We start from the raw sequence: 14,423 nt of genomic DNA, 5'->3' as shown, positions 1-14,423 counted from the left end.
TTCTTCGATACCTATTCACCTGTAACAAGGATTACATCTATTCGAGTGCTTCTCGCTATTGCTGCATTGCACAATCTTGAGATTCATCAAATGGATGTAAAGACCGCGTTTCTAAATGGTGAATTAGAAGATGAAATTTATATGGAGCAACCCGGAGGGTTTGTAGTACCTGGACAAGAGAAAAAAGGTATGCAAGCTCGTAAAGTCTCTATATGGATTGAAACAAGCGTCATTGCAATGACACTTGAAGTTTGATAATGTGATGTTATCAAATGGGTTCTAAATCAACGAGTGCGACAAATGTGTCTACATCAAGAGCACCAATAACGGCCATGTTATAGTGTGTCTATACGTTGATGATATGTTAATCTTGGGTAGCAACACTCAAGTAATTAACGATACAAAGGCCATGTTAAAGAGAAACTTTGACATGAAAGACATGGGTCTAGCCGATGTAATTCTTGGAATGAAGATTCTAAGAACGTCTGATGGAATCATCTTAACACAATCTCATTATGTTGAGAAGATATTGAATAAATTCAAAGCCTATGATGGCGCCCCGGTTAAGACTCCAATTGAACTCGACGTTCACTTGAGCAAGAACAAAGGCGAGCCTGTTGCACAAGAAGAGTATGCACGGGTCATCGGATGCATCATGTACTTGACTAATTGCACTCGACCTGACATTGCTTGTGTCGTGAACAAGTTGAGTCGTTACACGAGCAATCCAAGCAAGGAGCATTGGAGAGCTCTTGTGAGGGTTTTGAGATATTTAAAACATACTCAAAATCATGGGCTACACTTCTCGAGATACCCCCCGGTACTTGAAGGGTACTGTGATGCAAATTGGATATCTGATAATAGAGACTCACTTTCAACAAGTGGATACGTCTTTACCATTGGGGGTGGTGCTGTATCGTGGAAATCCACAAAACAGACATGTATAGCCCGATCAATAATGGAATCGGAGTTCATTGCCTTAGATAAGGCTGGTGAGGAAGCCGAGTGGCTTAAGAACTTCCTTGAAGATATTCCATGTTGGTCTAAGCCAGTGCCACCAGTGCTGATCCACTGGGATAGCCAAGCGGCTATTGGAAGGGCAAACAATGGTTTCTATAATGGTAAGTCTCGACATATACGTCGACGACATAACACCGTGAGACATTTGATCACAACAGGAGTGATTACAATTGACTATGTGAAATCAATAGATAATCTAGCGGATCCGCTAACCAAAGGGTTAAACCGTGATCAAATGAATAAGTTGCTATTTGAAACCCACAAATTAGAGAATTGTCATAGTGGTAACCCAACCATGATGACTGGAGATCCCATGAACTTGGTTCAATGGGGAAACTAAGCTATGAGAGTTCATGAGGAACACTCAACCATATCTATTCCCTAAAGAGAAATAGAGTGTTGGAGAACTTGCCTAGTGGTAAAGGATAAGTCCATGACTTTTAATGGTTCTTAAGGATCTCAAAGAGATAGAGTTCTCAAAGAGACCAAGTATGGCAAGGTACTTGACTAAGAATCACCTATGTAAGTGCGAAGTGTGGTCGCTTCATAAAATGCACTTATGAATCCAAAGTGGTGTCCAAGACCGCAATGGATACAAAACGTGAGAACGGATGAGGTTGAGGTGTTTAAGCGTTAACACCATTGTCTCGGTGCATGCCGTGGGGGATTAGTTCAAAGCATCGCGCTACTAAGCCGCCTGTGTATCCAATGGTGTCGACTATGGAGTGTTCAAAGCCAACAACTACCTATCCTTATGCTTATATACCTCTCGAGGGTTGAGCTTGTGTCTGCATGCGTATGCATTTGGCTATTTCCACTCATGTGGGGGATTGTAGAAATCATGGAATAAATATGTCCGGTCAATGGATTTTGACCAAATAATAAATGCGACGAGACATCTAATTTTGTGAAATTAAATGATATAGCGCCGATCTATATTTTACGTAGATATATGTAGTATATTCACTTTCTCAAATCCGATTTCCGGTGAGTGAGAAATAGTGGATTAAAGTTGGGCATAATTAGTTTTTTAATTAAAGCTTGGAGTTTAAGCTTATGGAATAATTAACTAGTGTTAATTATCTCACATTGGAGAAGTGACACATCTTTTAATGTGTTTAAATTAAGTGACTTTATGTTACTTAATAATTATAGTGGACCAAGATGGGTGAAAGATCCCACATGCGCGCGCCGCCGCCGCCGCCCGCCTGCCCGAGCCCGTGCTCGTGCTAGCGGGCCACGGGCCCGGGCCTGATCTCGATCTTAATCTTGGATCTTGGCAATTGGTCTTTGGGTGGTCTTTGGGCTTGGGTCTAGACCCGTAGTAATCTTTTAGACCACCGCTGAGTCAGCAATCCAAGTGGCTTGACACATCGTCAAGCGTGGCACTGTCAAAGCCTACAAGGCTGCCACGTGAAAAATCCACACGCTCCACACGCGAAAGACACACTCTTGCCACACGCTTGTAACCGCCGACGGTTACGAATCTGCCATGATGAGCCTTCATGGCTTGGTTGACCATGCATGGTGGCTTGGCCTATAAATAGGCTAGCCATTCCACTGCATTAGACACAATATTCACAAGCATTTGCATCATAAGCTCGCTCCCTCTCTCTGCATTGTTTTTTCTGTCGAAAGCTCTGCTCTCTCCTCTATCCAGTTCGCCGGAGCTCTGTTGATTGCGGTGCTGCTTCACCAGAGACGTAGTCGTTTTATCTTTGGGGACGAAACGCCAATCCGAAGAGCATTACCAGGGCGTATCTCGTCTTGCGGAAAGAGGACTCCTCGACTCGGCTAACAAATTTCACGGTTTAGTTGTTTTGATTTTTAGTTGTAATTTCAGTTCAGTTTTCATTTGTATTCCTTCTTTTTGTAATCCCAGAAACCAACAAGTATGACCTAAATGACATAAAGGAAAATGAGTTATTTAATTTAGGATCTTGATTATTATCAAGAATTTTTTAAAAATGATTAAATTAAACAGTTTGATTGGTACTTATATTCAATTTAATCATTCGAGATTTCAATTGTTCTTATTAAATTGAATCATAATTGAACAGTTTAACTGAATTTTAATTAGATCCAAATGAGTATTTATGCTTTTAGTTAATCTTATACTATTCATTTGATCAATTTAAGTTGATTTAACAATCCATTCAAACTTGGATTCATTTTAAATTCAAATGATTTTAGATCCAATCGAATGGTTGGGAATATTTTAATAGTTGATTCAATTTAACTAATCAAATGAATAATTAAGTTTAATTTTAAATTTAATTAAATAAATAAGTTGAATACATACTAGATTCAGTTTAACAATTAAGTTGAAGTTTATATCTAATTAAATAATTCAGTTATATTTATATTCTTTTTATATTTAATTTATCATAGATACAATCGAAGGATTCTGATATTTAATTTGAATTTAACTATTTATTGAATATTGGACTCAAATAAACATTTAGTTTAAATTTAAATTCAATATAACTAAATTTTAATTAAAAATTAAGTTGAATTTTAGATTCAATTTAACAATTCAATTTAGTTTAGATATGTTCAATTAATCTGATATGCACTTAAAATATTAAGATATATTGATAAATGATTTAATTCATATATACATTCAAATGGATATAATATTCATTTGAGCCCTTGAGTTTACTTTTAAAGTTAGTATAATTAATATTAAAAAACTAAGTTGGAAATTAGGATCAATTAAACAATTCAATTTAACACGTACAAATGTTATCTAAGAAAACCAATTACATGTCAATTAGACAATTGAACTTAACCACGTCCAGGTTACCACTTAGCAGTAATATATTATGTACTGTACATCTTAATCACATTAAAAATAAATAATAACACACTTAATATCAGTAAGATTTATTTTGATAATAAATAATTGGATAAAAACAATTTACTAATTGATATATATTTTTTACACTCCTAGATCTTGACCATATTAAAAATTTAATGAATCAAATATTAATGTCATTACAATTTTTTTTATAAACCAAATAGGTTGATGAAAATAATTCATTGCTTGATCTACCTATGTCTATGTCAAATCTTAAACACATTACAATTAATTTAATAAAATACCAATATCAATAATTAGGATTTCTTTTACAAATTAAGTAGTTGAATGAGATTAATTCATTAATTGATCTATCTATTTTGTACTATATCAGATCTTAAGTCTTAACCATTAGGATTCTTTCATAAACCAGACAGTTTGGATGAAAATAAGTCATTATTTGATCATCCATTTTAGTGATATTAGATCTTAAGCTTATTAAAAACATTCTTTGATCGAACACTAATGTAATTAAAATTACTTTTACAAATAAAACCGTTGATGAGAATAATTTACTAAATAATCTATCTAATTTTATGACATTTGACTTGAGCACATTAAAAAGTTATTTAAACAAACATCATTAGGATTTTTTATTAAGAACGAACCCCTTTTTGCATACCAATACGAATTTACGATATTATTCGATCAATTATCTCTAATCTTATTTTCAGTTTTGACTAAACAAATTTGATAATATAAAATAAAATACAAGATTTTAGTTTATAATTTAATACTTCATCCGTATGAAGATAGTTGAGTCAATTTTTTTTTTTAAATGATACTCCTAAATAGTTAAAGTGAAGATACAGTAGTAAGAGAGAGAATAATACATAGATGAATATTATTTACATTATTTTCTTTCTTACTTTACTTTCTTTTCATTTTTAACTATTTATTAATATTTCAAAACGAGTGCAAAAAAGAACCGACTGAACTATATTGGGACGAATGGAGTAATATATTTTAATTTGGAAGCTCTAACTGCTCTAACAATTAAATTAATATAATTATATAAATATAAATTTACATTCAGTTATATTTAGTTCAGAATATATATTAATCACATTTAATAGCTTAGAATAAAAAATTAGTAAGTACGGAGTATTATGCTATACAAGAATTTTTCAAACAAATTTGAAATCATTACATGAAACTCTTGAATACAATATATACGTCATTTCTATCCCAATAAGATTTAAAAAAATATTAAAATGTATCCTGCTTGGTATATTTGATGTGCAACTCAATTCATACAAGAGGCGCAAACTCCATGAAAAGAGAATAGAAGAGAGGGAAAAGATGAAAGTTAAAATAAAATTAGAGGGAAGAAAAGTGGAGGTGGCAATTCACTAAAAATAACAGCAAAGGGTATAAAAGTAAACTGAAATTGGAAGTGAACCAGATAATGGAAATAAACCGGTTTTTTTCTCTTAACCCAATTTATGGTTGTCCACAATGTGGTCATATAGCTTTATCCTATTTCGAATGGGGATATTCATAAATGAAAAATGTGAATTTTGGAGTTAAAAAATAAATTAAAAGTAAGTAAAAATGGATATATTTCATTAGGAAGTAAGAATTTTTTTTATTAAATTCTTTTTTTCGTATTTTTTAGATTTTTTTTAAAACAAAAAACATTTTTCGCAACGGCTATAATGTGGGCGCGTGATGTGCCCACATTAGGAACATTTTTCGCAACGGGAGGCGCGATTGGGCTTCTTCGCCCAATGTGGGCGCGTGTGTCCGTTAGAACGGATGGAGATCTTAGCTAAGAGCAGTGTCGTGCCATCGGCACGCCTCCGCTGATCCGATCGACGCCTGTTGGGGATGCTCTTATAATATATTTATTATTTTAGACCTATATAATAATATTGTTTGTTATTTTAAAAAAATATTTCATATATTGAAGAAAATAAATGGATACCAGTATTAATAAAGAGAGAGAAGAGAGAATTTTTTTTCCAAATATACAAGTGGACATTGTTGAATTAGATAAAGCAAAAAAATGATCATCTTTAATGGGATAAAGGAAGTATCATAAATGAACTAATCCCTCTGTTCCATTTAAATAAATATTTCATATATTGAAGAAAATAAAATGAACTATGATACCAGTATTAATAAAGAGAGAGAAGAGAGAATTTTTTTTACCAAATGTACAAGTGGACATTGTTGAATTAGATAAAGCAAAAAAGAAAATGACCATCTTAAATGAGATAAAGGAAGTATCGTAAACGAACTAGTCCCTTTGTTTCATAGTAGTGTTGTCATTTTCATATTTTGGTATGTTTCATACTAATAGAGTCATTTCCCTTTTTAGTAAAAGTCAACACATTTTTTCTCACTTACTTTTCTCTCTTATTTTATTTTCTCTTCATCTCTCCACCTTTTTTCATTTCCTACTTTATTCTTTATTTACTTACTCACTAAAACACTTTTTCTTAAATCGTGTGTCGAAACGAAACGCCTTCATTACGGTGGAACGGAGGGAATATTTAGTATTGTGAAAATAAGATGGGATGAAGGGAGTATCATAGATGAACTATTTAGTATTGTGAAAATTATATTTTTCACAAAACGTATGCATACAATCATCATACATATACTATACGAAGAAATACATAAATGACGTTTGATTCGTTAGATAATATAACAGTCAGATAAAAAAGAGATAAATCACAAGATACATTATCAAAGTTAGATAATTAATAATAAGATACCATCTAATCTTGACATTCCGTAGGCCGATCAAGATACATTATCAGGGACGAGAAAAAACGCAACCAAAATTCAAGGCGTATAGTGATGACAACCAAATAAGCTTTAATAATAGTATTACTAATGTATACCACTACACATAAACAAATTACATAAAAGAATAATTAAGTAATTCAAACCCTAACAAAGAAGATACTAAGCTCAGGTCCACTATTCCCATCAGGATTCATCATATAGTAGGTCTCTGAGTCCCTTGACCCCACCACCCTCTCAAAGTGGGCCCTCATGTACGTCATCTCCCCCTCCGCTGCCGCGGCGCCGCCCTCCACCGGCAGCACCCCGGCCCCCATCGACACCGCATGCAACAACTGCATGACCTTCAAGTCATCCTCAGTGGGGTCCCTCTTCACCGCATACCCCACTTTCTTCCCATTGCAATACATGCTCCATATGGGCTCGTCCACCAGCTTGATCTTCTCCGAGGCGCTCTTCTCGCTCTCGAGGGCGATCCGGACGAGCCCCAGCCCCATGTCCTGGAGCAGCTTCCCTGTTTGGAGGGACAACTCCAGGACTAGCATGGGGAGGCACCTCGGGTGCTCCTGGATCGCCAGGTTCACCCGAGACTTGCGGTGCCCGAACAGGGTCCCGCTCATCTGCCTCCCCCCGTGCATGTGGCCGTCGTGGGCGCGGCCCGCATGGGCCGGCCCTGGCATCTTGCACGGCGGGTTTATCACGGGGAAGGACCGGAAGACGGACCTGAACCGTTTGAGGAGCTTGGTGGATTTAGAGGGGTTTTTCTTGTGGGAGGGCGGCTCGAGGGGCCGGGGCGGGGAGTGGGTCGGGTTCGGGGACCGGGGCGGGGTGGAGGCCTTGTGTTTGGGTGTTGGCATGTTACAAATTTTTTGTTGTTGTGTATGAGCTCAAATTCTATGATATATATTGCGTGGGTTTTGAATTTTGATGCATTTGTGGTGGAAGTGTACATGGAGATATCAACTATAGTGGGAAGCACGATTATTTTGCTAAGGTTGGTTAACTTGTTTTATTTAATTAGAGTTTGGTACGTTTCAGTTGGTAGGTTGATAATTAATTAAACTGTTTTCTACTGTTTGACTTATTTTTTGAATGAGTTACATGAATTGACCTTATTATTAGATACTGTTGGGTAAGCCTTGTACTTTAATTTATTCTTGAATTTGTTCATTATTGTACTATATATAATTTTCTGGGTTTTTCTTCGGAGTTAAAACACATACCCACAAACTTATTGGATGACTCGAACTCTAATATACTGCTAATTAAAAAGAAAACATCTTATCAACTCAATTATGTTTAGTAATACGATACTTAGGCCAAAAACATGAAAACTTAGCTATAAACCTATATGTCCAGGCTTATACTAAGATTAAAACACCACAAAAAAATTTCTGATATATTTTCCTCATAGACTTGTAAGTACTCGTCCATGCCCAACATTTATAAACATCACTTTGTAATGTGGTTGTTTGGCAATTCCCTTCTTAAACATAAATAATTTTTTAAATTTTATTTTGGGTTATCTATTACTCTCTCTGTCTCTGAAATTTTGTCACATTTTTCCATTTCCATCCGTCCCATAAAATTTTTCGCATTTCACTTTTTACCAATTTTGGTAATGGACCTCACATTCCACTAACTTATTCTCACTCACATTTTATTATAAAACTAATACTTTAAAAGTAGGACCCACATCCTCCAACTTTTTCAACCCACTTTCCATTATATTTCTTAAAATTTGTGCCCGGTCAAACTATGGCAAATTATGAGGGGTGGAGGGAGTAAAATTAATCTTTATCTATTTATGCTAATGAGGCAATGAGCGTATCTCATTTTTCACTAATAATGCTTCAGTATTTCTCTTTCTTAGCTTATCAATTTTGTATTAAAATTATGCCTTCGACAAAGGCTATTTTTTAGATAGAGATAGAATGTGTATTCTTTTCATAAATTTCATACTCTCTATGTCCTATAAAAATAAAGACATTTGAGACGGTACGAGGATCAACGTAATTGATAAAGAAAGAAAAAGGGGAGAAAGGTAGTTCAAATATTGTTAGTAAATGTGTGACCCACATTATTATTAATTAATGTATAAGGACGAGCCTTAATTTTAATAAATTGGTGCATATGAGTAATGAGTTAAAAAGAACTTTCCAAAAATAAAAATAACATATTTTTATGGGGATGAAAAAAGGGAAAATGTCCATATTTTTATGAGCCGGAGAGAATGGTACTTAAAATGAATAGGATATGATACAACTAGTCGAAATATAAAAAATAAAAGAAAAGAAAAAAAGTTAATGAATAGGATATGATATAACTGGTCGAAATATAAAAAATAAAAGAAAAGAAAAAAAGTTAAAGAAAAGTTTAAACAAGTTGAATCTTTATAAAAATGAATATATACAAAATAATAACTAAACCATTTACTTTGTTTAAATTTAAAGGAAAATTTGAGTCCATGTCATATTTACAAATTTTCTAGAAAGCCACCTTTACACTTCACGGCATGACCTGGTATTCCTTGAAACGTTTCAAAATAATCAGTAAAGTTTCTATCAAGCTTGGCAACTGAAAATAAATGTATAGCAATATAAGTTTAAGTGATATTGTATCTCATTTACATGCCCAAACATAAACATGCAAATCAACTCTATCCATGAGCCAAATGTTCCTCAAATTTCTTTCTTAACTTTTGGCATCCCCATTCGGAAGCATGTTTTGGGTTTGAGCCAATCGTTTGGCCTCCTGCACAAAATTGTAAAATGGGAAACAAGTTAATGCTACAAGAAACTAGAATTTTAAATTTACATACATCACAAGAATACATTCTTGTATTCAGTGGCGAAGCAAGAAGTTTTACGACGGGGCCCCAATAGTCATATAATCGATATTTTCCGTAAGTATAATGGATGGAAATGTTTATAATATTTAAGTAACAAATAGACTACAACAATATTTTTTAATTTTTTTTATTATGAATATAATGATGGAAGAAAGAATGAAAATTAACATAATTAGTGATGTAAAAGAGAAAAAAGAAAAAAGAAAAAAAAAGTCACGTATGGGAATCGAACTCGGGACCTGATGGAAAGGAGACACGACCCTTAACCACCTGTGCTATCACCTTCACATAAATTTTTTTGTTTACATATAATATATATAGTTAAAAGCCAAATTGATGGGGGGACCCTGGCCCCAACGTGGCTTCGCCACTGCTTGTATTTGTACACATAATACATCTTTATATGAGATTAAAAATACACTCCCAAGGCACAGCCCAACACAAAAAAATTTTACCTCCTCCATACCCTAAAAATAGGGACTTAGATGATGGAACGAGTTTTAATACGAAATTAGTAAAGTAAGAGAAAAATAGAAAGAAAAAGTGACTCAAGTATTGTAGGAAGAGATTGAGGTCCACCTCATAAGAGAGAAAAACTTGCCAAAAATAAAAGTGGATTAATTTTGTGGGATGGACCAAAATAGAAAAAAAGAGACTATTAGGGGCTGAGAGAGTAGTTAGTTGCTCTGGCCTCGTACTCACAAAATGCATTCCTAAGCACAAAAAGAACACTCCTAAGCTATATGGAAACGTAAAAGATCAAATGAAGAGAAAGAGACAAGGATAAGCATGCATTTTCATATAAGAAATAGTACAACTTATAAAGGAATATAAAATGCTGAGGAAACCATAGTATAGCAAATGACTGGTTTAACTTGTAACGAAAGAGAAAACAAGAGTCTAAAAACTTACGGCTGCAGATGCTGATCGTATCTCCCTATAAGTTTCAACTTCAGCAGGAAATACCTGCTCTAGTTCTTCTAGGAGATGTCTTCGCAAGCCCTGCATCATTAAAAGAGAATATAAGTTGCTAAAATTTCAAAGATTCAATACAATTAAATAAGTGCAAAGTGAGCACTAAGGGAAGAATGCCTATTGACTAGGAGTCCAAACCAATTGCCTAGTTTGATCATTCTCTAACAATTTGAATGGTGGTTCCACTATCTAGCCATAGTCCTTCAAAAACAACTGGTTCAGAACTGACCACTGAACAATGCCAAGACCTTGCTCAGGTCTATTTGAACGCCATCTTTATAAAAGACATAGACTCACTCAACCAAGAACCATAATTATGTTTATTCCAATTAACTACGTTACAGGTCTATTGCAAAATCTCTAGGACCAACTACAAATGTTCGAAATGATCTTACCATTTAAAAGTGTAATTTGAAACGTCACCAAGAAATCAACAGAAGTTTAGATACACATGACTGAGATGAAAGGGCATCAGTACAAACTCTAATGTCCAGAATGATCAGATTGTAATTTTAGGTGCATCATCATGTGAATCAAATATGCCGTAAATCTAACTCGCAAAAAAAGCTTTATTAGGCTCCTCCAACATGGAGGAAAGAAAAGAGACAATCTAGAGGTCCTTCCCTTTTAGCATATCACCTTTCGTTACAACATGTTAATTTTGTCAAGAAGACATCTACCATGTCTTTAAGATTAAAAAGTAGTAGTACATGGGAAAACATATCATGCAAGTTATCTAAGTTCCTGTACAGACACAACATCCTCTGTATTAGGATTATGCCCCACTTGCAGAAGTTAAAAAAATCAGTTTGATTTAGAATAAACGTTATCCTAATGAAGTTAAAAATCCCCAGCTCAATAAAACTATCTATGGGGTCAAAATCAATTAAATAATAATCAAAAGAAAAGTTAGCATATTCTGGTTTGAGTCTATCATATAAAATTTGTGTTCCTGGAGGTGTGGGGGAGGTCATCAGGAACTGTTCCTAAATCCTGATACTTCATTTTGATCTGTTTCTTAAAGTGCAAAACCATGCAATTCACCAGAACAGATCCCTAGCCCTCATTCTTTGAACAGATTGAGTTTAGTAACACAAAAAATGGACTTACCATACAATCTTGGCTTAGGATTTCGACAAGGCATACTACCACTAACATTACAATCACTTATACTAGGATTATCAGATCTATAGCTCATTCCCGCAACCATACTAGACAATAGCCCCCACAGGTTAAATGACTAAATCGGAATAGACAGCTCTTTGCATAAACAACTTTTTTGCATAAGGGGACAATTCAAGAAAACATGCACGCAGATAAATGAAGAAACTACATTAATATGATGTCCATATTTTTTTTTTGGCTGATGAAAATGCTACAGAAGTTATTTGCATCCATGATTCCTGATGCATATCCATATTCAGACAGAATGTGTACCATCAAACACAATACATGTAAAACAAATATGCAAATACAAACAGACGCGCATCAAAATAAAAAATGTGTTATTGTGCAAACGAAGACCAACCTTGAAGGCATCTGTTTTCCCTTTAGTAATCTGGTTCTTGGCAATGCATCCATTCAACATATCCCGTGTGAACTCATCAGGATTCTTCCCATCATCTATCAAACTACATTAGAATTCGTAAATCCAGAAGAGGCACAATTATTAGAAAATATAAAAAAATCAGCTTTCCCAATCATCAAAAAGAAGAAGGAAAAAGAGGGACATACTTTAGAACCTCCATGGGCACCTGACTGTTGCACTTCTCTGCTAATCTCGTCATATTATCCAATTCCAACACTAGATTATTCCTAAACAACAGGAAATACAGCCAATCACAGAAATAATCTATGGCAAACAAATTAATCATGATCAACATAAGATTTTGAATCAGTTTCAAGCATCAATTGAACAAATACCTGACAATAGAAAACCCTAGAATCCCCCACCCCCAAAAAATACTACTAATTGAAAAAATAGAAGTGGAAATTGAAGGAGGAAATTACATGCGCTGGAGGAGAGGGAGTTGGGAACCAACATTGTAGGAGGAGACGGTGAGGTAGAGCTGATGGAGGAGGGCGAGAGTTTTCTGGATTGAATTTATAACTTGAGTCAAATTCTGTTTAGGATCGTCAACTGAGGTTGCGGCGGCGGCGGCGGCGGCGGAAGAATCCATAGGCGACGCAGCGGATGATTGCGAGACCATAATGTTGGTTCCGCCGCCGCCCGCGGTGGTTGCCGGCGATGAATCCATATTGGTCGAAACTCTCAGATTTTTTCTGGAGATGAAGTCTATAATGATTAACTCAAAGAGATTCACATTCGATTATATATACAAAAAATTGATAAATAAGGCAAAACTAAAATTAAATGCGTCTCAATTAAATATCAGCAACATAATAAGGCAGAACTAAAATATCAATTACTATTAACATGTGGTTAATGGCACGTTTATATTATATCCATTCTTTGAAAATATTTTTTTTCTATTTTGTTATATCCTTTAAATTTGAAACTTTCTATAATAAAAAAACATTTTTTTAATCTCGAATGAGTTAGACCCATTATCCAGTAACAATAATTCTATCACTTTTCTTGTTAGTTTTATCTTATTTTTATCAATTACACATTAAAACTCATATCACTTCAAAAGTTTTTACTTTTAAAAGACAGAGGTAGTAAATGATATACTCTCTCCGTCCCACCTTAGGAGTCCCGGTTACTTTTACAAAATAAGTGTGCAAAAGTGATCGGGACTCCTAAAGTGGGACGGTGGAAATATCATATAAGAATAATTTTATCATGTTATGTAATATCAATTATGTAATATACGTAAATATTTGTCGTGATTTTCGCATATATTTAATACTCTTTAGTCTAATCTAAATGAGGTATACTTTACTTTTTGGAATGTCCCAACTTAAGATAGACATTTTTTTTCCGTCAATAATTAAATCACTTCTTTCTCATATTTTATCCTCTTATCTCTCCTATTTTATTATCATTTTTACTTCATTCTCTTTTTCCTTTTTTTTTAAAATTTATTCTCTCTCTACTTTACTATTTACAATTTAATTCACTAAATACCACTATCTAAATTCATGTGGCAAACTATAAACATCTCACTTAGAAATGTCAATCGGGCTAGTCCAACGATTTCAGGCCAACCCTCCCCGGGTTGCGGATTAATCGGGTGTGGGCTAATTGGGTTATAAAAATTTAACCCTAACACTAAATATTCGAGTTTCGGGTTAGCCCAATAGGTTTATCGAGCTGCTCCGATCAATTAACATGTAGTCAATCTAATACATAATGATACAAATTAATCATATTTATAGGATTAAAATTTAATTATCATAATTTTGAGATATATGTTTAAATTCAAACATACTCCATCCGTCCCACTTTAGGAGTCCCAGTTTAATACTTTCGGGTCTCCCACTTTAGGTAGGAGTCCCGGTTGAGACATTCCATTTTTGGACATAACAATCACCCTTCTCTTTCCAGTTATTTACAAGTCATGCCATTAAAAAACAAAATTGAATAAAAAAATTACCCCCACGGCCACCCATTTCCCCATTCAGTCACCCCTCTCTCCACTCTCTAAAATCCCTAATTCTGCCCGCCGTTCCCCTCTCTACGAAACCCTAATTCCCCTCGCTGTCGCCGTCACCACCTACCCCCTTTTCATGTCTCCCACCACCAAACGCCGCCGCCATCACCACCACCTCATTTTCAGGTCTCCCTTCACCAAACGCCGCTGCCATCCTCTCCCCCACGAACTCCTATTCATGTCTCCAACCACCAAATGCCGCCGCCATCACCACCTACCCCGACTTATTCATAGGAGGAGACGGAAACCTTCTCCGTCGTTGCCCCTGAAACAGAATTCTCGGTGAGCTCTACCTTGTCACCTCTACCTATTCTCTCACTGTCAGCCGATTTTTCATGTGACTCCA

At 34.9% G+C, this 14,423-nt stretch overlaps 2 protein-coding genes across 2 annotated transcripts; both read right to left on the bottom strand.

Moving 5' to 3' along the window:
* Positions 1 to 6,774: 6,774 nt before the first annotated feature.
* LOC121775300 (protein MIZU-KUSSEI 1-like) lies at positions 6,775 to 7,491 on the bottom strand. Its single transcript, XM_042172372.1, has one exon. It carries the CDS (start codon positions 7,489 to 7,491, stop codon positions 6,775 to 6,777), a length of 717 nt encoding a protein of 238 aa, XP_042028306.1.
* Positions 7,492 to 9,051: 1,560 nt separating this feature from the next.
* On the bottom strand, positions 9,052 to 12,824 carry LOC121762376 (mediator of RNA polymerase II transcription subunit 10b-like). The gene is made up of 5 exons (XM_042158243.1): positions 12,471 to 12,824; positions 12,195 to 12,275; positions 11,989 to 12,091; positions 10,398 to 10,487; positions 9,052 to 9,388 (listed from the first exon to the last, which is right to left on the bottom strand). Exons 1-5 carry the CDS (start codon positions 12,716 to 12,718, stop codon positions 9,329 to 9,331), a joined length of 582 nt encoding a protein of 193 aa, XP_042014177.1. The 5' UTR covers positions 12,719 to 12,824; the 3' UTR covers positions 9,052 to 9,328.
* Between the last annotated feature and the right edge of the window lie 1,599 nt (positions 12,825 to 14,423).

This window comes from Salvia splendens, chromosome 2 (genome assembly GCF_004379255.2).
Source record: "Salvia splendens isolate huo1 chromosome 2, SspV2, whole genome shotgun sequence".
Taxonomy (NCBI): domain Eukaryota; kingdom Viridiplantae; phylum Streptophyta; class Magnoliopsida; order Lamiales; family Lamiaceae; genus Salvia; species Salvia splendens.
Note: the sequence above shows the minus strand (reverse complement) of the source record. Positions and strands in the feature narration are given on the sequence as shown.

Excerpts from the sequence above, each read along its gene's own strand:
- LOC121775300 (XM_042172372.1), bottom strand. The coding sequence starts at position 7,491 with ATGCCAACACCCAAACACAAGGCCTCCACCCCGCCCCGGTCCCCGAAC.
- LOC121762376 (XM_042158243.1), bottom strand. The coding sequence starts at position 12,718 with ATGGATTCATCGCCGGCAACCACCGCGGGCGGCGGCGGAACCAACATT. Across the intron at positions 12,092-12,194 it reads GTGCCCATGGAGGTTCTAAA|TTTGATAGATGATGGGAAGA; the intron begins GTATGTCCCTCT and ends ATTCTAATGTAG. Across the intron at positions 10,488-11,988 it reads GGAAAACAGATGCCTTCAAG|GGCTTGCGAAGACATCTCCT; the intron begins GTTGGTCTTCGT and ends TTAATGATGCAG.